The 27,989-nt window shown below is 33.3% G+C and overlaps 4 protein-coding genes across 6 annotated transcripts; 2 read left to right on the forward strand and 2 right to left on the reverse strand.

Moving 5' to 3' along the window:
* The first annotated feature begins 2,405 nt into the window (after positions 1-2,405).
* LOC105629233 (putative E3 ubiquitin-protein ligase ARI7) lies at positions 2,406-11,144 on the forward strand. Of its 2 annotated transcripts, XM_012210785.4 has the most exons (16): positions 2,420-2,674; positions 2,777-2,924; positions 4,055-4,179; positions 4,415-4,520; positions 4,631-4,721; positions 5,180-5,352; positions 6,234-6,338; positions 6,424-6,512; positions 7,372-7,479; positions 7,568-7,658; positions 7,784-7,873; positions 8,613-8,660; positions 9,412-9,483; positions 9,726-9,825; positions 10,036-10,162; positions 10,615-11,144. In XM_012210785.4, the coding sequence occupies exons 2-16, from the start codon at positions 2,784-2,786 to the stop codon at positions 10,799-10,801; spliced, it is 1,653 nt and encodes a 550-aa protein (XP_012066175.1). In that variant the 5' UTR covers positions 2,420-2,674; positions 2,777-2,783; the 3' UTR covers positions 10,802-11,144. The 2 variants fall into 2 exon arrangements, with proteins under 2 accessions (XP_012066174.1, XP_012066175.1); XM_012210784.4 differs by having other exon boundaries at positions 2,406-2,924.
* Positions 11,145-11,927: 783 nt separating this feature from the next.
* Positions 11,928-15,309, reverse strand: CPK24 (calcium-dependent protein kinase 24). Its single transcript, XM_012210989.4, has 8 exons — positions 14,537-15,309; positions 14,250-14,373; positions 13,966-14,109; positions 13,693-13,845; positions 13,458-13,573; positions 12,833-13,000; positions 12,493-12,726; positions 11,928-12,407 (listed from the first exon to the last, which is right to left on the reverse strand). The coding sequence occupies exons 1-8, from the start codon at positions 15,047-15,049 to the stop codon at positions 12,252-12,254; spliced, it is 1,608 nt and encodes a 535-aa protein (XP_012066379.1). The 5' UTR covers positions 15,050-15,309; the 3' UTR covers positions 11,928-12,251.
* Positions 15,310-16,999: 1,690 nt separating this feature from the next.
* Positions 17,000-17,443, reverse strand: LOC105629232 (copper transporter 1). Its single transcript, XM_012210783.4, has one exon. It carries the CDS (start codon positions 17,441-17,443, stop codon positions 17,000-17,002), a length of 444 nt encoding a protein of 147 aa, XP_012066173.1.
* Positions 17,444-18,118: 675 nt separating this feature from the next.
* On the forward strand, positions 18,119-27,521 carry LOC105629231 (nucleolar protein). 2 transcript variants are annotated; one of them, XM_089716000.1, is made up of 26 exons: positions 18,122-18,427; positions 18,598-18,759; positions 19,270-19,435; positions 19,556-19,672; positions 19,773-19,906; positions 20,003-20,153; positions 20,614-20,681; positions 21,179-21,277; positions 21,385-21,500; positions 22,051-22,225; positions 22,569-22,679; positions 22,769-22,847; positions 22,935-23,078; positions 23,179-23,292; positions 23,672-23,793; positions 23,871-23,953; positions 24,040-24,164; positions 24,256-24,376; positions 24,459-24,596; positions 25,560-25,656; positions 25,767-25,892; positions 26,303-26,395; positions 26,496-26,601; positions 26,675-26,821; positions 27,061-27,131; positions 27,246-27,521. In XM_089716000.1, exons 1-26 carry the CDS (start codon positions 18,272-18,274, stop codon positions 27,369-27,371), a joined length of 3,147 nt encoding a protein of 1,048 aa, XP_089572126.1. In that variant the 5' UTR covers positions 18,122-18,271; the 3' UTR covers positions 27,372-27,521. The 2 variants fall into 2 exon arrangements, 1 of the variants encoding a protein (XP_089572126.1); XR_002283792.3 differs by lacking the exons at positions 26,675-26,821; positions 27,061-27,131; positions 27,246-27,521 and having other exon boundaries at positions 18,119-18,427; positions 26,284-26,395; positions 26,496-26,551.
* The last annotated feature ends 468 nt before the right edge of the window (positions 27,522-27,989 follow it).

Consider the following 27,989-nt stretch of genomic DNA (forward strand, 5'->3'; position numbering starts at 1 on the left):
TCCTGCTGCTATTGTTGCTATTGTTGTTCTTGGTGCTAATGCTGCTACTATTGCTGTTTTTATTGTTGTTGCTGTTATTGTTAGTGGTGGTGGTGATGATGTTGTTGTTATTGTTAGTACTACTTTTATTGTTGTTAAATGTAAATGTATGTTCTTTTCAATTACAAGATGAAAAGTTGAAGTTCATAGAGGAATTTTGTCCATATATATGTGTGTATATTGGAAAAAGAGGGAGTAAAAGTTCAAGATTACATGCAAAGTTTAGAATAAACTACACCATCGTCATTGTGTAAAACTAAGTTCGGGTCCAAAAATGCAAAAGTATCCTCATTTGGTCTAAGAAGTCCTGTAACCATATTTCCTTCGGGTCCGATATTTTTTGTACATCTAAATGGTAGCTCAATAAAATCTTGTGGCTGGTTGGACATGCTTAGTTCACTTGCTCGATGCTTCGTTTAGAATTGCACATACAATAAAAATTCATCGCAACAATCGTGCCACTCCAAATCAAATTATGCACAAAAATTGATTTTCCTTTACACTTAACCATATTGTTGAACACTATGCATGAAAACAGGTTTTTTCAATTTTCAGCTTTTTAATATTATGTTATTTATAATATTTTTTATATACGTAAACATATTTTTTTCATTTTTCTCAACTATTCTACGAGGATAACACTTGTTTTTCTTCTTTTTTACAATTCTTGTATAAAAATAACCACGATGAATGTCTAAACATTAGCATCAAAATTATAATATAGTTTGCTACCCTGTTAAATTATTAGTTGCTTGCTACACAGCCTTTGTGTTCTATTTCCACATTCTTAAATGGCAATACAAATATTTATTCTGCTCCCTTACAAAAAAAACAAACAAATCCAAGTTTTTTTGGTTGTGTATCAATACTAACTAATAATTTTTCCTCTAAAAATTAATTATCTCCAATATCTCATATAAAAATTTTTATTCTTAATTATGATTCTTGTAAAATCTTATCACGCATCAATACAAAATAGCTAAAATAACGAGGATTCGAATCATTCATAATAAAATGGTTTCATTAGTCATAGTAAAACTGTGTCATTAGCATGCATGTTTAACATGTTATTGTTAATCATCTATTATTAAATATTAAAAAAAAGTTGGTCGAAGTATTTGTGTTAATTAATTTTAAATATAAAATTTTATAGTTAAAACACATTAAAAATGTTAGGTGGGAAAATAGAAAGATTAAATATATTATCAAAATAGTAATTTATTCTTGGAAAGACTATTAAAAAATGACAGATAAACATAACAGTGTACCAAAATAAATATGTATATATTACAAATATTATTAGCCCAACCCACAGCGGGCCCAAAAATTCCGGATTAGCCCAACCCAATTCATAGTCCAATGTCCGATCTTTAACTTATGCTGAATCTCTTCACCAGCACGTGACAAACCAAATTGACTGACATTTTAGACAATGCAAGTGCATGACCAATGGCGCAGAGGGAGTGGGTGGCAACCGCCCTTTACTCCAGTATTTTTTTTTTTTTTTTTTTTAAATTCCTGCTTTGAAAAAGGTTATTTTTTTACTTGCCCTCTTAAATTTTTTAAAATTTTTATTTAATCCGACTAAAATAACTCGGTGGAACTGCACTTATAGGATTAATCATCATAATTTAAGACACAAGTTCAATGCTTCATAATGTAAACTCTTCGGACCAGTATCTTTGTCTTTAATCACGAGCTAACTTAGGAAAAAGTTAAAAGTTTATACCAGAAAAAACCAAATGAAAAATTATAATTTAACCATATTAATTATATTTTTCTAATCTATGTAAAAATTAAATTAGATCTTAGAATGGAAGGAGTATTTTTTTTTTCTTTATATTTCTCACATATAAAAATACACATACTTTGATTTTCATTTTGATTAAGAAAATTTATTAATATAGTTAATTAAGTTTCTTAGTGTTTTTTTTTTTTTTTTTTTCCTTTTTGGAATGTATTGTTAGATGCACATTCTTACATGAGAAAGACAGTAATAATTACTTTGTTTGTTTTAAAAATTATTTAATAGTAATAGTAGTGTGTTTTTTAATAGACAAACATATTTAATAGGGATAGAATAAAAATTATAAAAATCAATTTATTCTAATAAAGAAAATAGGACTATAATTTATAATAAGTAAAAAAAAAATAACTCTTAACATATTTTAATGGAACCAAGGGGTAAAAATTAAATTACACAAATTAATTAGTTAGTTAATTTGTTAAAATAACATTCTTGTTCAAGAACAAATTTCAGCCGTTAGATTACAATTTGTATTGAAATAATTAACAGAAGTGCCATTGTTTTTATCGAATTTACCCTTCCTTATTTACTCTTACTTTCTGAAAAACTACACTGAAATTTGGTGGCATTTTTCACTTTCTTCTTCCTCATCCTCTCTTTCCTCCTGTTATAAATATTCTTAATTGCTAGACAAAGAAAGGGAAAGAGAAATGTCTCTGAATGATTAAAAAATAATAATAATAAAAAAATTGAATCCTAAACCCAGAACCACCACAATTCACGTATAAGATTGAATTTTCTTTTCATAATCTTTGATCGTTCTTTCCTCTCTTTTCCTGTCAGTTTCGTACCTTCCGAACACTCTCAAACCATCAAATTTTACTTAGGGTTTTCTACTTAACTGTTTCTTTTATAGTGGTTTTGCATGGATTCGGAGGATGATATGATGGATGCTAACGATGTTGAGTCGGTTGATGATGATTTCTACAGCGGTGATATGGGGGACGATTGCTACAGCGATGGCGATGGCAATGTTGAGGATGATAATGAGGATGATGATGATGATGATGGCCCTGACTATGACTTCATGGCCGAGGCTGCTGATGATCTTGATGATGTGGCGTTGAGTCGGTCACAGGTAATTCTTGTTAACTCTGTCTTCATATTAACTATTGAATTGATGACAAGTTTAGGATTCCTGAAGGTAAATTTTGAACTGTTTTAGTTTAGAAGTTAATTTTCTGTTGAGAGAAGAGGAAAGGGAGAAAAGGGAGAAATTTTGGGGCTGGCATTCTTTGTGCTGTTAAAGTACAGTAGTTTTCTTTGTGTTGATGAGAAAATTGAATGTATGAGTGAAGTTCTGGACATAGTGGCTTGTTAAGTATAATGGTGTCTTATGCAGTTCTTGAAAGCCTTTTTGCATATTTCATGATATCTGGAGGGTTAAGTAACTTGTTTCTTGAAATCCGTAATGTGGCTGCATTGTGCTAGATTAAGGGTTTTGTTTGATTCGTTTGCCTGCATTTTATAAAGTTACAAGTATTTATGCATGTCAAAAACTTGATTCTATATGGTGTATGTTATTTCCAAAACATATTTGGCTAGCTACATGCGCTGTTCTTTTCGCTTTTGTTGAGTTGGCTGTTAGCTTCAGCAAATATTATCATTAAAAGAGCTTCATCCTTGCAAAATATTGGGAGCTCTATTTGCTAGTCTTCCTGCTTTCTATGGTGTTTGTATTGTTGCAATTTTTTTCCCACTTCTGCTTTTATTTCTTAGTTGCCTTTGAAGTTTTATGCTTTTCATCACCCATTTGAGCAAACTCACTGTTCCTAAACCTTTTATTTTATTTTATTTTATCTTTTAACTTTCACTTGTTCCATAGCATAATAAAAGTAATTTGAGTTCCGAAGTATACTAATAATTTGAGCAAGTCTTGCAAAGTTACGTGGATGTAGTGAATGTTTCCTCATATTGAGGAACTGAGTATCAGACAATTGAAAGGCTTTAAATTTTGCTAAATGTTATTTGCTTTTGTTTTAACTGGCTATGTAAACTGTTGCAGACTATGTTTTTGTCTTCAAAGACATCTTGCACCTTGGAATACATCATATGAAAGTGTAATGTGTTATTGTATTATTCATCCTTAAAAGTGGAAATAATTATAGTGAATAAGTCTTTATAAATTTTATTTTGTCATTGGTTTGATTTTTTTTTTTTTTCAATTTATCTATTCATTTTTAAATTTTTATATATCTTCTGTTTCAGTTAAGCTTCACCATCTTGAAGGAAGCAGATATACAACAACGTCAGGAGGATGATATTATAAGAGTGTCCACTGTCCTTTCCATATCAAGATCTGATGCAAGCATTTTACTTCGTCATTATAATTGGTATGTGGAGTCATATTTTTCATTTCTGTTTGTGTTTTGTGATTTGATAGTTAAAGAAGGGCATGCAGCACTTTATCACAGGATATGTGGATTGTTGTTTACAACTTTTGATTTACAGAAGTGTAATCTGTGAGTTATACAAGGAAAATATTTATGGGAAACTATCTGCATATTGCATTCTTTTATGATAGAGCTGTATGGTTGAAGGTTATTCTGATGGAACTTGACTTTACAGGAGTGTTAGTAAAGTTCATGATGAATGGTTTGCTGATGAAGAGGCAGTTCGAAAATCTGTTGGGTTGCTGGACAAGCCAGTAGTTCAATTTCCAAATGCTAGGGAAGTATGTGCTTCAGACATTTGATTTCTAGTGGGATTGACTTCAGCTTGTTTAATCTTTCATGTTGTTTTCACTATGGCGCTGCTTATATACTGTTTTGTTTTCAATGGCAGCTTACTTGTGGGATATGTTTTGAATCCTTTCCTCGCAACAAGATTACTTCAGCTGCTTGTGGCCATCCCTTTTGTAGCACTTGTTGGTCAGGTACATCCGTGCCAATTTCAATTAACCTTCACTTTGATGTTTATATATTTATGTCCCATTATTGGAGCCCAAATTTACTGAAAGCTTTTATTCTTTTCACATTTATGTGCATTTTGATGTCTGGTTCTGATAATAAAAAATTAGTTTGAACTTCTAGTAAATATTTCCTTATCTCCTCTGTCAATACTTGTGTATCCTTATTCCTAGTTATTAGTTCTAAATATTTATTGATGCTTTTTATTTATTAATTAGAATATTGTCATACAAAATATAGCATGTTAATTATTCTCTTCTTGATTGCCTCTTGGCCTGGTGGATTGAGCTATTCATCTCTGTTCAATGTTTTTTTGTGTTGTTAGCTATGCATAAAAGAGTGAAGGGTATCTTACGTTACTATTGTTCTGTCGTAATCCTATTGTTCTTTGGAGTTTACCTTCTGTCATTTGTTATTTTGCTAGGTTACATTGGTACAACCATTAATGATGGTCCTGGATGTTTAACACTAAGATGCCCCGATCCATCTTGTCGAGCTGCTATTGGTCAAGACATGATCAACTTATTAGCGTCTGATGAAGATAAGGATAAGTATTGTCGTTATCTTCTTAGATCCTACATTGAAGACAACAGGAAGGTATTCCTTGGATTTGCAGTCCTAAGATCTGTTTCTTATATTCTAATAAATAATAACATGATCAATTTCTTTGAACTTAAATATTTGCTGACATGTGGAGGTTGAAATTTAGGCAGTACTTTTTTTTTTCCAAAACCCCCGATTAGCATTTCCTTTCACTTGCTTCATTTCTCTATACAGTATGGTGTCATGAACCTCAAAGGTTGATGTCCCTTCTCTATTTGACATTGAAGTTATGCCTAAGACTACTTCTCATGCTGACTGCACTTGTTAATGAAGTATGGAACTATAGATGAGCCAAGCTAGTCGTGAGCTGCTCAAGGCTTGGCTCAACATGTTTGATGAGTTTAATGAGCTGAGGTCAAATAAAGCTTGTTTAGTAGATGAGCCAAGCCCGGGCTTTGGAAGCTTGCGAGCTAGCTTGATAATAGTAAATGGGCGACAATATATATATATATATATATATATATATATATGTATATCATGTATTCTATTGTAAACTGAGCTCAAGCTCGTTCAAGCTTGGCTTTTGAAGCTTCAATTGAGGTCATTTATATCTCTGTTAAAGTGTTGCTGATGCTTTGAAAACCTGCAATTAATTCCAATAGAAGTTGTAAATATATGTTGTACTTCAGTTGAATATGGATTACCTTTTTTTCTCTTCTTCTTGTAAAGTTATTTGCTTGTTTTTTTGCCTTTTCTAATAAAATATGTCTACCAACTTGCTTGATGTTATTGATTTCATTTTGATATGACATCTTTAATTATGCTATTCTGATTGATGTGCTGGGCTGGTGAATAACTGCTATTTATGTGCTTCCTTCTGTGTTTTTTATGCTTCTGACTGCTGTTGCTCCTTTGCAATTTTTTTCTAAATCTAGACCAAGTGGTGTCCTGCACCAGGATGTGAATATGCTGTTGATTTTGCTGCTGGTGGTGGAAGTTTTGATGTGTCCTGCCTCTGTTCATATAGCTTTTGCTGGAATGTAAGTTCCCTTGAAGTTCTTGTATCTTAGTGCTTAGGCATTAGTTGCCACAAACTGATTAATGAAAGCTATTGGATTATTGCAGTGCACAGAGGAAGCTCACCGTCCTGTGGACTGTGAAACTGTTTCAAAGTGGATTTTGAAGAACAGTGCTGAGTCTGAAAACATGAATTGGTAAAGAACGTCTTTATTCATCTAAAACTGTATAGTCTGATTATTATTAATTTTCTTTTAAGTAAATTGTTGCTTGTTTCTTTTCTCCATAATTTGTGGTTATGGAATTGTTTAATTTTGAATTGGCCTGGCTTTGTTATCTGTGAGAATTAGAGTGTTGACTTTCTATGTTACTTGAGTTGCATGGTGAAAGATTTTTATGGGTATTTTCTAGCATGTTTATTTATTTTTTCTTAACTTTTAAAACTATGATTCCTGATTGATGACCATATATATCAGCCTTGATTGGATACATCATCTGAACACATTGTACTATCCTTTCTTTATCTGAGAAAAAGCTAGGAAATGGATATCAGTGTTCACATTACTGTCTTGTGAGAGATTGTATTAGGCCATTTTCTATAGGATTAGTTTCCTTTTTATGTATCAACATTTACAAAAGCATGTGGCTGTAATTCCATATTTAATGATCAAGGTTGACATTTGGCTATTGTCTTAGTTATCCCTTTGATGATAAACAGTAGGTTCTCATGTCATTAGTGCCTGTTTTTTTATTTTTTTATTTTTTTATTTTTTTTTTATTTTTTTATGTTGGTCATAAATTATGAAGTGAGAAGAGCTGGTATAGTCATGCAGCATATGTGCTCACTAATTGTTGTGTCCAGTACACATGCATATGCATGCAAAACACACACACAGATATTGCAGTGTCTTGCAGACAGTCTATGGAGATTGTGTTTTTATTTATAGTTGCAGGTAGCCTGTAACACATGGATATTGATTTTGCTACTTTCTCTATATGTATTTATTAGCTGTAAGAAGATGAGATGTGATAGGTTGATTTCTTTATGACACTCAGGATACTTGCCAACTCCAAGCCTTGTCCAAAGTGCAAGCGACCGATTGAAAAAAACCAAGGGTGTATGCATATGACTTGCACGCCACCTTGTAAATTTGAGTTTTGCTGGTAACTTTTGTTTTTTATATTAATCATCAATTGCTTTTGCTTTATCCTTAGGTGTTTTTTAGTTATTGGAATGAATATGTGAATGCAGGCTATGCCTTGGTGCATGGTCAGATCATGGTGAGAGGACTGGTGGTTTCTATGCTTGCAATCGCTATGAGGCAGCTAAGCAAGAGGGAGCGGTAAGGGCATTGAGAAGTTGTCATTTGTATGAAATTCTTCTTATTTCTCTTCCCATTGATATGAATGGTAAGGGAAAAGGCTGAGCGCTCTACATGGCTTACATAATTGATGTTATTGCCTTTAGTACGATGAAGCAGAGAGGAGGAGAGAAATGGCAAAAAATTCTTTGGAGAGGTATACTCATTATTATGAACGATGGGCAAGCAATCAAACGGTATGCAGTTATGGGATATATTGTTGTTTCTGTGCTGTGTTTATGGCATGTTTTCTGATCTTTATATCCTATTATGTTAGGAGTTTTTTTGCTTTGCTTAAAATTATTTGGTAGTGTCAGTCTGTATAATGAAGGTTTGACCTTTTAAGTTGTAATGCTAACCTGCATTCTTTAAAACACAGAAATTGGGAAGCAGGGTTGAGTGGAATAAAGGAAAAAAAGGGGAAAAAGAAGAGATTTTCCTTTCTCTACATATGTTTAGATGATGTAGGAGGGCCTTTGGCAGAGAAGGAATATTTTGCTCGTTTCTTTTTTTTTTTTTTGAACTTTTTTTTTTCAAAAAAAAAAAAAAAAATCCTTTGCCTCACCTTCCTCCCACTAATCTTCGCTAACCTTTTTTTTTTTTTTTTTGTCTTTTTCCATGCTAAAGATAGGCGCAACAAAGATAAAAGAAAAAAGAAAAATAGTTGTTTGTGTTTTTACTCTGTATGTAATAGTAATAGCTAAGCCTCCAACTTACAAGTTTCAGATTGGGGGCAATTGTTTAACTCTTAGTTCTTACAAGGATCTATGAAGAAAGTCACATATTTCTGAAACACTTCCAAGTTCCACCTGATTATTTTTTTTTTATTGTTTCCATATCTTTGCATCTCTTTTAGGATTATAAATTAATGTGTATGTATTAAAACATGGAATATATCTTTGTATAATCTGGAAGTTTTGCTTTCTTATGTGACAGTCAAGGCAAAAAGCTCTTGCAGATTTACATCAAATGCAAACTGTATATGTGAGTTATATTTTTCATTTTCTACTCTATCAAATGCATCTATGTATTTTCATTTTTTTTCATTCAATGAAATGTGCTCTAATCTGCATTCCTATGGTAACTAGTCATTGAAGGATAATGCCTTGTGAATTTTGTCTGGAAAGAATATACTAGCGAGATGCTCTGAATAATTTGAATGTGGATTGGTGTTTATGCTTGGTAGATGTCCTCTTGGTCATACTTGACAAATCACACATTAAATTCTACACAAATATTATAGAAAGTTCTGACGTCTCTCTTTGAGTTAAACGCTGGGTTGATCACCTATTTAATGACAAATGGCCTAATGACTCCCATGAGACTTTTTACAAGCTGAAAGAACAGCTAGACTAAAATGTGCAGTATGGTAAAAGTCGAAATATTTAAACTTCAATAGCACCAATTATGATGTTCCTTGTTGCCTATCTTTTCTATTTCCAGGTTAAGCCACATATTTTGTATGCTTTTTGTTTGCTTGATCTCTCATGTGCATGCTGCTCACAAACTTATATTCTATGAGTATTACCTGTATTATATATTATTTTTCTCGTAAACCACCCTGGATGATCAATTTTTCTTCTAAATGATAAAATTATTGTGTTTCTGTCTGAATTTTGTTATAAGAATGTTGTGAATAGTACATGTCTTTTGTTCATGTTTCTTAAATTGACTGATAAGATCCATTTCAATGCTGCTGGATTTTATATAACGTGGAATTCTTGATTTTTGCCAGCTTGAGAAACTCAGTGACATACATTGCACACCCGAGTCTCAGCTCAAGTTCATTGCAGAAGCCTGGCTTCAGGTGAATCTGAAGTTTATTTTCTGTGGTATAAATTGTTATAACAACATTTATTCAAAGCAGTAAAAGAGGACGCTTATTCTATCAATGCTGACTTTGTTTATCCAGAAAAGATAAACAAGCCAGTTTTGCTATTCCCATAAAAATTACTTGAGGAATGAAAAGGAAAAAGGGGACAAAAATATGCGAAAGAGAGTGTGTCTGCTTTCATTAATGTATATTATTGTCCTTTTACTTGTTCACAGATAGTTGAATGCAGACGAGTTCTGAAATGGACCTATGCATATGGGTACTACTTACCTGAGCATGAGCATGCCAAGAGACAGTTTTTCGAATACTTGCAAGGTATATATTGCTATATGTAACATTTAGCAGATGTCATATAAGAATCATCAATGGTCTTGCAGCCTATTGGGTTCCCTTCCCCATATGAAGAGGGGTTGGTTGGTGGGTGGTTGGTTTGATCTACTTAGGTGTCTGATTGCATATACAATTAGGGAAAAAGAGGATAACATAAAAAGAACTGGTTTTGAGCCATCTATATGTTTTCTGTAGGTGAAGCTGAGTCTGGCCTGGAAAGGCTTCATCAGTGTGCAGAGAAGGAACTACAACAGTTCCTCAATGCTGATGGCCCGTCGAAGGAATTTGATGATTTCCGAACAAAGTTAGCTGGGCTGACAAGGTACTTGGTGAAATTATATATTGATGTTCAATTTTTATTTGAGGTGAAAGTTGTATGGAATTTAAGCTTTTGGTTTGCTGCAATTGAATATAATATAATGTAAGCAAATGCTTGGATAAGGAGTTGTACATAAAAATTTTTTTGGATCCCATTTATAGATGATGGTTAGTTTATTTTCATTTCTTCTCTCTCTCTCTGTCTCTCCTCTTGTCTCTTTCACACAGACACCGCACATATTGAATATCATATGCTGATTGAAACTGCACCATTTATTAATAAGTTGTCATCCTTGCATGAAATTCTAGTATGGGCTGATATTTGATAAGCAATAAAGAACTCCTACCTTTTTCAAAAAGGTGGAAACATCAGTTAGATGCAAGTTATTTTTCTACTTGTTAAAGCTCCATAAGGTTTTAACTAATTTGAGTCTTGTCTATTTCTAATTGTAACAGTGTTACAAAAAATTACTTTGAGAATCTGGTTAGAGCATTGGAGAATGGTCTAGCAGATGTGGACTCTCATGGTGCCTGTAGCAAGACAACAGGCTTAAAAAATGCAGGAGGTGTTGGCAAGGGAAAAGGAGGAAGGGGGAAAGGAAACAGTAAACTTGGCGATTCCAGCAGAAGCACGGATGATTAATCTAGCTCTTGCCATGGCCAATTTAACCACCATGTGCCAGGTATGCTGCTGCTGCTGCTGCTGCAACTGTTTAAACTTCTAATTCCTTTTGTTGGTGGGATCTACCTACTTCTCTAAGGTAGGTTAAACTAATAGGATGATTCTGGAGGATTCTTTGTATGTAATGTATGGTGGCTCATCTTTTTGTGGGGCTCTTCAATGTGTGAATTGTAATTAGATGTCAAAGAAGGATTGATGAAAAAAAATTGGAAAACCTCTTTCCGAACCCTTGTGTGTTTGAAGGGAAGCACCAAGTGTGGTGTGTTGTATATAGTTCTATCAATTAAAAGATCAAGGTTCTGCATCTTACTTTTCTTATAAAATTATCTATACAAATTCTGTCTCTGAGTGCAAATATACTTGTTTGTCGAAGAAAGCTGTGGCTTCAAAAGACTCTTAATGAGCATGGCTGTGCTCATCTTTCTCAGTGAATCCATTCTTAGATGACAGATATGAGGATAGCTTTCCATTGTTTGGTTCAAAAGGAAAACAAATACACATGTGCGCGCCGCACACACACAAACATATAAATTCACTTGTGTTGTATCATTCTCTTTCAAATACAGTTTTTTGAAGGCCTGATGCATAAATTTAATCTTGAACTTTAGCTGATTTTCCTTGTGGTTATGACTTTGCACTTTTACATTTCAGTAATAATCATGTCCCTCGCAGAAATGAAATAACTTTGCGGGATTTCCTTGTATTTTCACATTTCATTTTAGCAAGGGGCATGATTATTATTAAAATGTGAAACTGTAAGATCATGATTAGTCTCCTACAAAGTTGAGGGGCCACAAGGATAATTACTGAAAGTACATGTGAAATTTATGCATTAGGCCGTTTTAAAGCAATTCAGTGTGTGGCGCACACTCGGATTGTACTGCCGTTCATTTGGAGAATTATGTCCTGAACATGAATCTTGTTTCTTCAATATACTTTGCTATTGACATTGTTGTTTGGTGGGTTATAAATTCTTTTATTGAAAGTTACAAAATATTAGGTAAAATGTAATATTGTATTGGGTGCTTATCTGATTGTGCAAAAAGAATAAATAAACCTTCTCAAAAAAAAAAAAAAAAAAAAAGAATAAATAAAAGGGTGTTTCTAGTATCATTTACCTCAAGTTTGAATTACATGGAAATGCAGAACCTTGTCAACTAGTATACATAATGCATTGTGTCTTTTTTTTTTTTTTTTTTTTTTGATTTTCATTTTTCACAACCAATGAAAATCCCTCCTCCCCTAATTATCATAAAAAGGTAATCTCAGGTCAAATCAAAACTAGCACTTCTAATCCTCAAATGGTCTTTTTACACTTTTGTATCCCAAAAAAATCCTATAATACACAAGCAAAGCAAGAAGCTAGTTTGATTTGCTTTTTTGGATTTACTTTGGTTTTTCACTTGAGTAGCTAAATAAGTTGTTTACTGACTTGCATAGATTTGTCTTTCAGTAATTTCATGCTCAGTGCATTTAACATTGCTCTTGAATATTGTCTTGAAGCCATTCTCCAGTCCATCCCATTTTTCATCATTGCTTTAAATTCTGCATAACTGATTCTACCATCCTGTGTAAAAAAAAATTACAGTGAAGTAACTGAGGAGGGGAAAAGAAAGAGAAAGAAAGGTAAAGTTTTTGAGAATTTTTATTACCCTATCAAGATCAACATCAGCTATGATGTCTCTTATGACTTGCTCATAGTTGGGACCTAGGTTGTCCTCCATCATAGCATCTCTCAACTCGTCTAACTCGATAAACCCGTTTTGGTTTTTGTCGAAAAACCTGAAAGCTTGAGAAAGATGTTCATCGTTCCCAATTTTTATGAGATGAATTGACATTGCCACAAACTCATCAATGCATAGTGTGCCATTTCCATCATTGTCCGCCTTATAGAGATGACAGGAAAATTTTATATAGTCAGTGTCAAAGACTTACATTTAAAGAAAGAAAAAAAAAAAAAAAAAAAGAAAAAAAGGAAAGGAAGAAACTTACTGCATCAAGTAACATCCGAACTTCAAGATCAGGAAGAAAATGTCCAATCTTTTGGAGGCCATCTTTGAGTTCTTCAAAAGACAAGTGTCCATTACAGTCGGTATCCATCATATTAAACATCTGTTTGATACCTTCTAATTGTTCATTTGGCAAGTTGTCTGCTACCACCTAAAACAAGCATCATACATACACAAAACTTCGTTAAACATACATATCCTATAAGTTGTAACTTATGTGGTAAGATACGTTATTCTTTTGCAAAGTTAGAGATTCTGATTTGGGGAAAAAACACTTACAGAAGGAGTAATCATAAAACAAATATTATACATAAAAACTTCATTAAACATACTTCTTTTAATATACCCGTACACAGTCTATAAGAAGCGACTCAAGTGATGATAGGACACGCTTAAATTCAATAGAAGACTTCTGTAAGGTCAAAAGTCCGATCCGCAGGAAAAACATTTATAAAAATGAGTGATCACGAATCTCGGAACAAGAAAAATATTTATAAAAATGAGTGATCACGAATCGTGAAACAAGATTAGTCTCGTATTCAAAAAAAAAAAAAAAAAAATATATATATATATATATATATATATAAGAATAGAGTTCCGAAACTTACTCGCAGAACTCTCTTCTTGAACTTGTTCATCAAGGAGAACTGCTTAATTCTTGCTCTTACATTTTCTCCTAATGCGACGTTAGGAACATCGCTTGCATTGTGTATCCAAGGGTGTGCTTCATTATAAAAATCCAAGGGTTAGTCTATCTTACCATTTTGTCCATTTAAGAAAAGCATTATAAGATTTAGGGTTTCAAGATAGAAAAATAAATAGAAAAGCATAATTAATTCTTACCAAGCACTTCTTGAACAGTAAATCGGCTGTAAGGATTTTGATCGAGCATATTACCAACAAGGTCCTTTGCATCTTTAGAAACCCTAGGCCAAGGGTCTCTTGAAAAATCTAGTCTGCCTCCAACTATTGCATGTGCAATCCCTTCTTCAGTTTCTGTACAAGTCATATATCCAGAAATTAATATCCCCTCATTAAAACTCATTTCAAGAAAATCTTTTCATCTATTGATTGATTAGCAAGATTTGAGTTTAGGGCTTGAGATGGTTTTATTACCTGCCCAAAAGGGAGGAACTCCACAAAGCAAGATATAAAGGATGACACCAGCACTCCATACATCAACTTGTGGTCCATAATTTCGTCTTAGAACTTCAGGAGCCATATAATATGGACTTCCAACAATTTCACTGAATCGCTGACCTGCATGCCGCCATAGCCAACATGGGTAAGTTGCTGCAATAAATGTTAAAGAAAAAAAACAACTCCAAATATATATATATATATATATATATATATATATATATATATATATATACACATATATATATATATATACATACCAGGCTGAAAGAATATGGAGAGGCCGAAATCAATTGCTTTTAACGGGGCATTTTCTCGAGTATCTGCGAACAGGAAATTTTCCGGTTTGAGGTCCCTGTGTATAACTCCATGTTCATGGCATACCTGCAAGATTGTCAAACACATAGTAATTAATATATTTAAAGTTCACAATCTAGCGGGTAATTGGATCAGCGAAAGTAGATTGCATCATCCTCAACCATTGGAGGGTTTTCGAAAACTATTTCTGGTCCAAGCAGAGACACCAAAAAAGAAAAAAAATATTTACCTTAACAATTTCCAAAATGGTTTTGGTAACCATAGCGGCAGCACGTTCAGTATAATGTCCTTTTGTCACAATCCTATCGAAGAGCTCACCTCCTTCACAAAGTTCCATAACAAGATAAACAGCATCTCTATCTTCATATGCCTCTTTAAAGCTAACAATATTAGGATGTTTAGGCAAATGCCTCATAATCTCAACTTCTCTTCTCACATCTTCTACATCTATTTCTGTCTTCAATTTTGCTTTTGATATTGTCTTGCATGCATATGTTTTTTCTGTTTCAACTTCAAAACATTGGTAGGTTATTCCAAATTCTCCCCTCCCTAATTCCTTCCCAAACCTATATTTTTCTCTTACGTTATTTCCTGCTGGGTCTTTTAGCACATTCCCTACATGGAACACCGCTGACCGCCGTGGCATGCTGTATTCCGGCAGGGGTTTTGGTCGGTTGTCATAATGCAACCTTCTTGATATAATCCGGCCGGCTTTTAGAGGTGCAGAAATGCAGCCTCCCATGGAAATTATGAGGTTAGGGTTCTTGTTTTTTTTGTTTTTTTTTTTTTTTAATTTTTGTTTCTTTTTACCTTTCCTTTTTCTTTCTTTGTATTATGTGTTATGGACAATCCATAATCAGAAAGAGAGGAGAGAATAGAAACCCTAACAGAAAGGATGGAGAGGGGAGGAAGGTAGAAACTAAATATTAGGGAAGAAAATGGAAATATAATATTGATAGTTACAAAAGGAGTTTATTGGTTAATTCTTGTTTTGATTTTCCCTCTATTTTATTAGGGGTGTATGTTTTAATACCCATCATTTGCTTGATTTATTTTCTTTTTTTTAACTAATTCATGGCTAATTTTTGCTGTTTAATTTGCTTTTATGATTCATCTTATTGTTTCCTATATTCAAGGCCAAACAATGAAATTATAATGACAAAAATGAATTATAAAAAATTGACTTGTCTCTCAGTTTTATTATTTAATTTATCGAAGCGCACAAGATTCCATCCTAATGATCGCAGGATCGAGTTGTCACCCTGATAATCGCAGGATCGAGCTGTGGAGTTGACATTTTAGAGAGAGTTTTTAAACATAATCATGCCTGGAAGGGATTGTGGGGTCAGACATCTTGGAGATGACTTTTAAACATAATCGCTCTTTGGTTTGAAAGGAATTAGTCTCTCGTGTTTTTATTTTTTTATTTTAATTTTTCTATCTAGATCGATGAATTATAATTCGGTGAATCTTTTTGAAAACTATGCCAGATTTTACAGATTGGTAACTTTTTTTTTTTCTTTGAGAAAACAGATTGGTAACTTTAAGTATATGGGTTAAAAGTAAATTGTAGTTCTATATTATTTCAAGAATTTACCCCCCAAAAAATAGTTTTACATTCAGAATATTTTTTTAAAAAAATGAATTAACAAACAGTCTCATATGATTAATTTGATAATTTTTCCAAGGGATAAAAAAAGAAAAAAGAAATTATAAAATTTGAATGAGTAAAACGTGTTGGATTTTCAATATATTCAATAAAATTCTTCACAAATAGTTTGAATTGGTTGGTGTGTTTAGGTTTAGGGAATATGAAGAGAAATTCAAAAGAATAGTACATATGTTAATTTTGGACTTGTACTTCTTAATTACTGCTATTATACATTAAGATTGCAGTACAGAACACAAATTTCATCCTCAATTCAGTACTGGTAGGAAGGGATTGGCTCTAGTTTCCAAATCTGGTTCAACCACAAACCCATGGATGCGTTGAAACTTTTTTTTTTTATATCGGGGTAGTTTTTATGTTGACTAGTCGACAAATGTAGTTCCTGCTCTCTACGAGAATGTGTTGGAACAAGATGATAAAATTTTCTTATGAACATATAATAATAATAATAATAATAATAATCTTATTTTGCATAGTGTAAAATCTAAATATTTTCCTTTGTATTTTTTTTTTTTTTTGCTGTAATTAGAGAAATTAAAATGGCAAATAGTAGGTGGATTAAACTTTCCGAGAAGGTTCTCATGTCCTTAGTTCATTAGGCTAACTCATCTTGCTCGCACCACGTTAGGTTTATAAAAGGTAAGTTCTTGGAGATTTTTATTTTTTAAGATCAAATACTTGACATTAAGGGATTTGAATTCTTTTTACTTGGACCAACCATCGTTGATGAATCGTAATAATTTAATTTATTTGAATTCTATAATTTTTATATATCCATAATTAATAACTGGTAAAAGATAGGATAGTTTATTTCAATTTTATTTTTCACATTCTTTTGGATACTCAACTTTTACATAGTAAAAGCTTATTATTCTTGGAAAAAAGAAAATACAAGAAAATAACTAATATATTTATACAAGAAATTCGAATCTCAGCCAAAACTAATTATAATAACAAGAAAAAGAAAAAAAAGTAATCCGTCAATGGATAAAAAACAACTATTTTCTTGCCATAATACTCCATTCAACAACAAGTACTCATCGGAGGAAGATGATAGTCATTAGTAGGAGGCGGTGGAGATTTCTTGAAAATCCGACTTCCAAAAATCAAGAACCCAAGACTATGCCCAGCCATAGCCGCCAAGAAAACACCACCATTAAAAGACATAATTGCCAACATGGCCATATTAGCCAAACCAACCCTTATGGCATGGCAAAAAGTCTGTATTAAACCAGCTGCAAGATTGGAGGTTCCAGGTTTTATCAACTGGGAATGAGACACACACTCCACAAGAAAACATATCAGAAACACAAAAACCAGAGATAAAATGTACATTCCAGTATTATTCTTTCCAGGCCAACCTGAAAAGAGAATTTCAGCATTTTTACCCCAATAGAATGTCATATGCATCATCATCATCTTGTGATGGTGAGGCATCATCATCCCTTCTCCTGTGGTGTTGTTCATGGCGGATGGTTCTTTCGGGAGAAGGTGTTCAGAACTGTGAAGTTGCGGGTTTAGAACTTTCGTTGCTTTGGCAATTGGGGTTTGGTTTTGATTCTGTTATATAGAGAAAGGTAGACGTTGGTGAATTTGATAGTACAAATGAAAAAGAGAAGTACTTTTGAAAGTGAATATAACTAGTACAAAACCAATTCATCAAATTTTCAGCAACATTTTCTTTTTGTTGTTGGTTATTTTTTTTCTAAGTAATGTGGTTCTGCAAATAATTTTTATTTTAATTTTCTTTTGTGTTAAGATTTACAATTTAAAGTTTATTTTTATTATATTTTACTTATTACAAATATTTAAAGAAGTTGAAAAAAAAAAAAAGTTAAAAATCAAATTTTGTAAACCTCTTTATAACAAAAATAAATACTCGATTATTGACCTATTGATACAAATGAAATAAGAAAATATGTGAAAACGATATTTAATTTATGGTTTCACATTTATTATATAAAAAAATAATTTGTTAAAATTTTAAATCATATTTATTATAACCTTATAAACATTTATATACAAAAGGTTTTGTTATTTATTTTTATTTTTAAAAAAGAGTGATCATTTAATTTATTTTTCTCAAGAAAAAAGGATCAATTTGTTAATTAGATCAAAGTTTAGGATTTAATAATAATTTATCCTCCGTATGTTTCGATAAACCCGGTATCTTTCTTGCTTTCTCAGTTCCTCTCCCGCCATAATGCGGCTAAAACCCTAGCAAAATATTCATTCGCCGGCCGACCTAAAACCCTCCGTTCGATTTCGGCCGCCAACAAAATCCAAACAAGAACAATGGAGACTGATGCAGTAATGGATCCAATGGACTTAAAAGTCACGGAGTTGTTGAAGGAAGTCCAGGTCGATTACTCACCTGCGTTCACCAAGCTAGTAGACGACACCGTTTCAGCTATCAAAGAATCCATCAACAAAATCCCTGAAGGCCTCGAGGTCCGTTTCTTTAGACTTCAGTTTCTATTCACTGAAGATCGATTCTTTGTCCTGTTAAAAACATTTTTGGTTTCAGTTTTGTTGAAGTTTTAAACTTTTAGCTCGTTAGTTGAGTATTGAATAATTTGCTTTATTTGATTAAATTATTTATTTTTTTGAAAATTGAGCAGGTTAAAGGTGATGAAGCACCAGGTTTTGTTAAGGATATTGGTGCAGATAAAGTGGAGTTCAAGTTTAAGAAGCCAAACTCTATTGAAATTGGAGGCAGTTATTCAATGCAATGCATTGCAAAGCCTGAGATTAACGTGGACCTCTTTGTTCAGTTGCCAAAGGTACTGGTTGAAGTATTATTTCTTTTCCTTTGTTCTGTATAAACTTATGACAGAGAGCAGTTGAAATGAATGTAAATGTTGGAAATTTGGGATATTTAAAAGTTATATCTATAAATTAGAATCTATGATCCGTGTAGATGTGGGTACATGCTTGATTGATTGAGTCTTGATAAATTATTGGCTATAACTATATAGCTATAAGGTAAATTTGGGCGGAAGGGGATGATGACTTTAACAACAGTAATTGCTGATGGAAAAGATTTAGAAAATGGTGCTTTGCCAATAGGTTCTTTAAGATATAAGGTGTTAATCATTCTAGGTGTATGGATTTGAGATGGTAGTTAAAAGAGTTTGGCGGTAGTTGGGCTTGTATTTGTCTGGGATTTAATTCTCACTTTAAAAGCTGCTTGACATAAGTTACAGAGACTTTCTAATCATGTAAACAATTGGGATAGTGCTTTTCTAAATTTAAGTTTCAATATTCACTTTCTTTAATTAACTCTATGACAGGAGTGCTTCCATGAGAAAGATTATTTAAATTATAGGTATCATGCCAAAAGGTGCCTTTACCTCTGCATGATCAAGAAGTATTTGAAGTTGTCTTCACCAATCCACAAGGTTGAATGGTCCTCCTTTCAGAACGAGGCCCGAAAACCTGTATTGCTAGTGTATCCAGGTTCACCTTCTCTTCTCTCAAATTATTTCTGAGTAATGACTTCTTCATATAGTATTGAATTTGTAATGATTGTTTCAGTACCTTATTAATAATTGTTTTGTGGTGGGCTGGGGGTTATAGCCAAGAAGCTTGCTGAAGTTCCTGAGTTTTTTGTAAGGATAATTCCAATGGCAAGATTCCTATTTAATGTAGCAAAGTTGGACTTGAAGCGGAACAATATCCGTGCTTTAAATCAAGGTAGCATGATGTCTTCAGTTCAGGAGTGTCAATATTATTGAGATATATTAAAATTTCTTTATCAAACTGTTGTTCTATTTGGAATTTATTTAATTTGAAGGGAGTCTTCCTCTGTCTACACCAAGATACAATAGCAGTATTTTGGAAGACATGTTTTTAGAGGATAATTCAGAATTTCTTAAGAAAACTTTTCTTGGATGGAAGGAAATGCAAGAGGCTTTGATTTTGATGAAGGTATGCGTTGCATAGCTTTCTCATTCTAAATATTAATATGACTAGGTTGTTTATTTCGTATGGATGTAAAATTTGTTTGCTTTCTCATTGCTCTAGGTTTGGGCTCGGCAGAGAAGTTCTATATATGCCCATGATTGCCTAAATGGGTTTCTAATAGCTGTCATTATGTCATACCTAGCAACTTATGAGAAGGTTAATCATTCTATGAGGCCGTTGCAAATATTTCGTGTCACAATGGAATTTATAGGTATGCCCAGTTTTTCTTTTTGCTTGATGTGCATGCAGAGAATTGAATTGGCCTTTGCACTCTTAAGTTCTAAAATTATTTTTGAAAATTTAAGTAAACTATATGATTTTCCTTGAGTGCTATTCCTTATTTACAACTAATAACTTTCAGCGCTTAAAGTGAAGCTAATGTTTTCCATTGCACCATCACATCCATCAACCATGCTTTTTTTTTTTTTTTTGTTGATTAACTTGTTAATGGTTCAGCAACTGCTGCTTTTTAATGTAATGTTTATGAGTACATGAATGAGCTTAATGCGAGAAACTAGCTTAGATAAGACTTATTCTTGCATTTGACAACCGAATTTTCATACAAGGTCCACTTCAAGTGAAATCTGGCTTATAAGTCTTTAGAAACTGGAAATGCTGACACAACAATACTATGTAACTGCAAGAATCATGTTATTTTCGTTGTTTTGCAGCTAGTTCAAAATTATGGAGCCAAGGGCTTTACTTTCGGCAGCAAAATGAAGCCAAAATATCCAAGGAGGTCTGATGTTGACATGATATTTTTAGTTATATGCTCTACATGCCATTTGCTTTTAGTTCATGTGGTATGACTTCCCCCACTGCCCCTATACCCATATACCTACAAACACAAAGAAGCGATAACTAATTGAAACATCTACTCATTTTCCTATCAACTAGATATTGCAATTCAGCAAGGACACTCGCCAAAATTTGGAAAAAAAAGGCCCAATTTCATGCAACTAGAGCCTACCTGAAAGAAAAATGGTGTTTGAAATCTTAGATTTATAACTTTACTCCTACAATGAGAGAGAGAGAGAGAAGATTTATAACTTTACTCCTACGATGAGAGAGAGAGAGAGAGAGAGAGAGAGAGAGAGAGAGAGAGAGCTTTTCAATGACTATAATAAAAGCTACAAAGAGCCCATCGTCTTGCTTGGCTCTTGTGTATTAATTTATTATTTTCTGCCTCTAGTTCTTATTTTTGCTAGCATGCGTTGCATTCTTATGGAGTTACAGGAAAGGATGCTGTATAAACAATCATTTCCGTTAGTAATTTGCAATTCAAGTTCACGTGTCAATTTGACTTTCCGGATGAAAAGTAGTGTTTTCTTAGAGGTACTTTTTGTTGTCATTTTTTTCCTCCTGATTTATGTTAAATTTTCACAATCTTTTTTGGACTCTAATAATCTGCCTGAAGATTTAATATTCTCTCCAACTTTCAGCTCCAAGATGAGGCTGCTTTGACACTTAAGTGCTTAGAGAAATCAGGAGATGCTGCTTTTGAAGATATCTTTATGACGAAGGTTGATTTCTCTTCCAAATATGATTATTGCATAAGGTATGATTTTCTAATTTTCTATTGTTGATTGCTTATTCTTTTTACTTCTTTTGGTGTTGTATTAGATCTGGCATCTGCTTCATGAAAGAAGCTTAAATACCATCATCAGTTTTTAGTAATGGAGCCTGAATTGGATTCTGGATCTATTTTAAGTTTATTATGATTTATGATTATTTCTAAAATAACAAATTTTAGAAATTTGCTTGAAAATTCCACCTTACCACTCTTCAACGAGTTACGATGTTTTAGGTAAATTTGTGAGTGCTGGCAGTGAATATCAGGCCTTCAAGAATAAAAGAAATAATAATTAATTGAAGAAAAATATACAAAACCTAAGGACAAGATTTTAGCATTATGAATTTGAACATAATTTTATGATAGCAAGAGAAAGAGAAGTGCCCTCTTGTGCCTCGCAGAGGCTAGCAAACAAGTTAAAGTATTTCCCATCTTGGAAACTGAGGCATATGATTTTGTTGATCAATTTAAAATAGTTATATTTGCTGCTCTTATATTTATTTCCCTTAATGCTGTAGGCATTTTGGTTTTTCAGATTAAACTTAAAAGGACAGAGTGAGGTCTATGCTTTGGGATTTTGCTTGGATGATGAATGTTGGAGATTGTATGAGGAGAAGGTACATGACATTTTGTGTAAAGGACTGAGTGACAGGGTCAAGTTCATTCGTGCTGTTTGGAGAAACTTCCCTGCAGGATTGAGCATAGAAAATGTAAGCCTTAATAAATCATGTTGATGCATAATTTTTCGGTTCATGGTTTCAAGAAGTAGTTCATAAAGCTGTTGCATATTACTTCCCAAATAAAATGAAGGGAAAAAAATACTATTCCTTTTATACGTTATTTTTGTGCTACTTTGCTTATTTCATGCTAGACAATGATCATATATGTTTTAATATCAAGTATCCAAATTGTTTGTCTGCCAAGTGCTAAATGCTAGTTTAGGACTGCAGTCAAGCCATTTTATTTTTCCCCACCTTTTTTCCAAGGGGGGTACTTTTTACCTGATATTCAAGATGGCTTATTTCAATGACTTTTGATTGCTCTATTTTTTAGGGTTTATCAACTCTAGACACAGAACCATTGCTTATTGGAATTTCAGTGAGCTCTTTAGAGAAAGCATATAGAGTTGTTGATATTGGTCCAGAAGCTGAAAATAAAGAGGAGGTATTGTAGGCTCTTTATTTTGAATTTTATACTGTTGTGTGATATGTCTTTCTATCACGTGGTATTTTACTCCTTTTTTTTTTCACTAGGCTCTCAAGTTTCGGAAGTTTTGGGGAGAAAAGGCAGAACTCCGGAGATTTAGAGATGGCAAAATTGCCGAAAGCACAGGTGAGGCTCTATTGCGTTTGCTTTGGTTTTTCTACAAATTAGTTATATCTAGTTGATTAATACAACTTTGTTTCCCTAATATCATAGTATGGGAAAGTAAGCAATGGACAAAGCATCTCATTCTGAAAAGAATAATTGAATATGTATTACTCCGTCATCTTTCTCTATCAACAATGAACATTGTCCAAGTTGTGGATCAACTTGATTTCTGTCTGCTTCATGGTGTTGAAGGTATAATGATTATGCACAACTGTTATTTTTTTTTCATGTATTTTTTTTCTTTTGTATCTTGAAGTGTACAATCTATTGCAAAATATTGCTATTTTCTCAGATCCTATGTCATTTTCCACAAGTTTGCTTGAGGCTGTTGAAGTTCTCTCAAAGCGCTTGCGTCTTATTGAAGACATTCCCTTGAGGGTGTCAAGTGTCCAGCCTTTAGACCCAGGTATAAGATTGGCCATCTAGTTTCTATGTATGAGGTACTAAGTAATTTTCATGTTACACTCTTTTTTAATTCTTATGTGTCCTCTCGAAATATTAGTTCAAGCATTATCTTCTTTTTTGTTTTTTCTTTTTCCTCAACGTGTTGATCTAAAATATTTTAGATTTTTTTTGCTTGGCTTGGGAGATTGCAGGGGGAGGGTAGGCTTTAGATTGTTCCTTAATACACAGATAGAAACTCATATGGTGTTTGGTTTTAAATATTGCTATTGAATATATATTTTATTTTTAAAGCAGAATTTTGTTTATCTTTCTGAGCTTTTTCCTTCATCCGTTAACTCTTAGCTGCTGAGAATTGCTGTCTGATTAAATGATGTTTCCAGCTTTCAGGTTCACTTCTGTGTTTCCTCCAAGACCACATCCACTAGCATGTGAAAACAGTCATGCTCCCAAATTACATAGGGCCTTTTCGTCCTGCATCCAGCCTTTGGAAGTTATGATTCAGGCATGATGACCCACCAACCTGTAATAATATATTTCATTGAAATAGTGTCTGAAGTAACTTGGGTTTCTTTGTTGCAGCTGGAAGGTTCTGGGAGCTGGCCAATGGATGAGGTAGCTATTGAGAAAACTAAATCTGCTTTCCTTCTCAAGATTGGAGAGAGGTGGGTCAGACAGTTTTTTATTTAGACACGTAAATTAATGTATTTTCCTTTCTACCTAACGATCTGATGGTAGTGCTATGGTGCAGCCTTCAGAATAGTTGGGGGATGACATGTATTGCTACTGAGGAGGACGTGGATGTTTTTCTTTCTGGTTATGCATTTCGCCTTAAAATTTTGCACGAGAGAGGCTTAACCTTGGTGAAAAGGGAAAGTAAGAATGTTTCACTTATGATCTGCTATTATCGTCTATATTAGTTATACTCCTCAGATGTTTAAGTAACTAAACTTAATCAAACATGTAGTTGGAAGTGATAAAGTGAAGAGGGTGCCTTCTCAAGACAAGAAACTTTTTGTTCGTGGTCAGCATTCTAGCATGATTAATGGGTTACAGGGTATTTACCAAATGTATGGTCCGGTTGTTAGGTGGGTACTGAATCTATATTTAGGTTCCTTTTTGTTGATTTACCTCTCTAAGGTAATCTTACCTCCTTGACTATTTGTGTAGGCTTGCAAAACGATGGGTTGCTTCACATCTGTTTTCAGCTTGCTTGGTAGAGGAGGCAGTTGAATTATTGGTTGCGCATCTCTTTGTGAAATCTTTGCCATTTACTGCTCCTTGTTCGCGTGTCACTGGATTTTTAAGGTTGAAATCCTCACTTTACCTCTTCAGCATGCGCATATTAATAATTTTTCTTTAGCTGAGAGAATAACATAGCATTTATGCTTACTGTGTTTGTTTCCTTTGTGTTAGCAAGGGAGATTGACACAGCAAGTGAGAAATGAATATAACTATTTGGATTGTCTTGGAGTACTTGAATGGTGCTCTTGTCAGCTTAGTCGGAAATGAATTAAATTGTCTTGCTGTTGGCTTGAATATCAATTTTCTCTTGGCTTCATATCATAGGTCTGAATTACAGTTGCGGCGGCAATCAAGTACCAAGTTGTGTTAGCCTTTAGCCTGTAGCCTGTTTCTGAACAGTATTGACCTCTCGCTGTGTGAATAATATGTTTGTAAAAAGTCTCAAAATTCATCTAATGAATAGATATCAAAGAGCTAAATAAAATTGAAAAAAACAACTCAGTAATGAGCAAATATACATCAAATAAAGGCATAGAAGCCCGGACTTGTATTTTTCATTATTAACTACTTGAGTGCCTTCACATTAAATTTGACATTATTTATGCATTATGAGCATTAATCAAGCCATATTGTCTTGACTTGATTTTTGCCTTTGTTACCAAGTGAAATCAAACTAAAGTTTCAGTTAGTAAGATCTCTATAAGATTTAGGTTGAAGATTTTGAAAAATTGTGGCTGGTTAAGCTGGGGGATGTGGGAGGGGAAATGCAACTTGGAGGAGGCAGTAAAAAAAAAAAAAAAAAAATCCATCCTTTATACATGTAATGTCCTTAGCTGATGAAACAAAGTTTTGTTTAGTGCTTATTGATAGTAATTGCACTGAGCCCTTGAAAAACCATAAAAGATTGCTGCTATTTAAAACAATGCTTCATGGAAACTTTCTTTTGAAGTTTACATAGAGATCGTCATTAACAGGAACTATTTTGGTTTGTCTATGTTGTCTTTTCATTAAACTTTGTCTTGACAGGTTCTTGCGACTGCTAGCGGACTATGATTGGACCTTTTCTCCTTTAGTTGTTGACATAAATGTTGATTTGACTCCCAATGATAGGAAAGAGATTTACGTAAGTTATATTTTTGAGTAAATAATCATTTGATATCTGGTCTCTTTATGCTATAGTCTTTCACTTTTTACTCTATTTTTGTTGGTCATCAATTGAATGCCATTTTTCAGGATAACTTTACATTGAGTAGAAAAGAGTTTGAAGAGAACAGGCAGAACATAAGTCCCGCAATGTTCTTGGCCACATGTTACGACAAGGCATCTGAAGCTTGGACCAGATTTTCACCAAACTCGCTGGTTAGTGGTTCCTTTCAATTAACTTTTACTGGATGATCCTTCTCATTCATTTATGTTTGCAATTTTTTCGCAAGTATTTTGCTTTTATTTCTCATGTCTCTGAGCTGCACTTGCCTATTTTATTTCTCAATTTCCGTTCCATTTTTGTTATAATGGTGTTATTTGGATTCATTTTTTCTTTTATGTAATCAAAATTAGAATCTTTTTGGTGATTGCGTCTATAAGCGCAGATACAAACACCCCCCAAGACTGCACACATTATCTCGAATTTCTTGAACAAAATGTGCTTAGTATTCTTGCTGAGTTTTTAATGATTCATAGTAAGAATTGAACAAATAAAAAATGGTTTATCTTTGATAGCGTTCGATTTATATTCTCAAGTGACACGCAGCTTTTTTTGAATGAAAAAGGAGCTTAAAAGGTTGGTAGCCTATGCTCGCAGCAGTGCAAACCTGCTGTCTAGACTTGTATTGGAGGATCACACTGATTCTTACAGATGGGAGGTGAGTTAACATATAATTGTCAGTAGCTAACGTTCCTGTTTCCTGAATCACATATCTTTTATTTTTGCTAATTGTGATGTCATATTTTCTGGACTTGCAGTGCCTCTTCCGAACTCCTCTGAACAACTATGATGCTGTAATTCTTCTCCATGGGGACAGATTACCTTATCCTCAGCGTCTGCTTTTCCCATCTGAACTAAACCAAGGTATACTGTGTGATCCCTGTGTTAGCTTTGACAAAATTTTAGTATCAAGTCTAATGTTGCATGGTTTGTGCAGGGAGACTTGTGGCTCGTGGGAACGCTAGTAAACTTTTCCAGCCCATCTTGTCGCCTAGAGATTTGAAGGGCAGTTCAGAGGAACTCAAGAATAAGCTGATGGTGAACTTTGATCCTTTGAGGTGCTACATTGCTGATATACAGGCAAGTTTTGTAGAATATTCTGACCGCCACATTTTCTTTTTTCTTTTTGGCTAGTTTCAAATGTTTCTTTTGGAATATAAGTTCTGAAATATGCTAGTTTCAGCAACTCTTGTTCTTCACATATTTTGTTTTTTTGTCCTAGTTGCTTGTCTTGTTTACAAAATGTTATTAAAAATATATTAAATGTTATGGTTAATTGTTATATTACATAATCTGACCTTATCTTGTAACATGAATAGAAAGAGTTCAACACTATGAAGTTATGGTATGATTCTCTCGGAAGTGATGCTATTGGACTAACGTGGGAAACAAAGGTATAATTTGTATTAGTAACCAAAATAATCATTGGAAATATGCTTTACTTTGTATTGCCTGTAAGTCTTATCTAATTGAATCCTCCTGATCCTTAACTTTGTGAATTGTTCCAGAAACGAGGACGAGAAGAAACAAGTGAAACCGAAGACCCAATCGATATGTTAAAAGCTGTAGGTGAAGTTGGGAAAGGGTTTGTAAGGAGTGTATATTTTCTCAAGGCTCCAAGGCTTTCAAAATGAGTTCTCATGTCATGGAGGTCTAGAATTCTATGTTGTAACACTCAGGGTGATATGATGCCCCACAATTTTGAAGGAAATATAGCGATAAAGCAACATTTTTTTATTATTATTATTTAGTATTAGTTCTTCAACTTATCAGAGGATAAGCAATTAGCCTATTTTTTCTTCCTTTTTTTTTTTTTCCTCTTTTCTTATTTAGTTTAATAGTTGTGTTGTATAGAAGCTTGTCCAGAAGGATATGAAGTTTTTAAATTTGAAAATTTGATAATTGTATGTGGTTGATGACTTGGTGGACATGGCCATGTCCAAATGATTTTCATTTGTTTCTCACTTTCAAATAATTCAACAATACAAAATATCAAATAACATATATGCCATTTTTCAAAATTGTTTTATTGATTCTTTTCAAATGAATATATGCCACATTTATTGACTCAGAAATTGTTTATTTACTCTTTTACCCTCGACCTTAAATAATTTCGACTTTAATCTAGTTAATTATTTCAAATTGTAAGTCTTTACTTTTGTATCGACTTGATTTTAATGTTCGATGGATTCGTAGGCAAGGAATTATGCAAGTTCATTCTCTTCCGAGAGTCTAATGTTTAAGTCCTAGCC

Source organism: Jatropha curcas, chromosome 1 (assembly GCF_041381405.1).
Source record: "Jatropha curcas cultivar XTBG-Jc1 chromosome 1, XTBG_Jcur_1.0, whole genome shotgun sequence".
NCBI classification, from domain to species: Eukaryota; Viridiplantae; Streptophyta; class Magnoliopsida; order Malpighiales; family Euphorbiaceae; genus Jatropha; species Jatropha curcas.

Excerpts from the sequence above, each read along its gene's own strand:
- LOC105629232 (XM_012210783.4), bottom strand. The coding sequence starts at position 17,443 with ATGAACAACACCACAGGAGAAGGGATGATGATGCCTCACCATCACAAG.
- LOC105629231 (XM_089716000.1), top strand. The coding sequence starts at position 18,272 with ATGGAGACTGATGCAGTAATGGATCCAATGGACTTAAAAGTCACGGAG. Across the intron at positions 20,154-20,613 it reads TGTCACAATGGAATTTATAG|CTAGTTCAAAATTATGGAGC; the intron begins GTATGCCCAGTT and ends GTTGTTTTGCAG. Across the intron at positions 20,682-21,178 it reads AAGCCAAAATATCCAAGGAG|GAAAGGATGCTGTATAAACA; the intron begins GTCTGATGTTGA and ends ATGGAGTTACAG.
- CPK24 (XM_012210989.4), bottom strand. The coding sequence starts at position 15,049 with ATGGGAGGCTGCATTTCTGCACCTCTAAAAGCCGGCCGGATTATATCA. Across the intron at positions 13,846-13,965 it reads AGTTCCTCCCTTTTGGGCAG|AAACTGAAGAAGGGATTGCA; the intron begins GTAATAAAACCA and ends TGACTTGTACAG. Across the intron at positions 13,001-13,457 it reads TCAAGAAGAGAGTTCTGCGA|GTGGTAGCAGACAACTTGCC; the intron begins GTAAGTTTCGGA and ends TGCTTGTTTTAG.
- LOC105629233 (XM_012210784.4), top strand. The coding sequence starts at position 2,712 with ATGGATTCGGAGGATGATATGATGGATGCTAACGATGTTGAGTCGGTT. Across the intron at positions 4,722-5,179 it reads TTGTAGCACTTGTTGGTCAG|GTTACATTGGTACAACCATT; the intron begins GTACATCCGTGC and ends TTATTTTGCTAG. Across the intron at positions 7,874-8,612 it reads GATGGGCAAGCAATCAAACG|TCAAGGCAAAAAGCTCTTGC; the intron begins GTATGCAGTTAT and ends CTTATGTGACAG.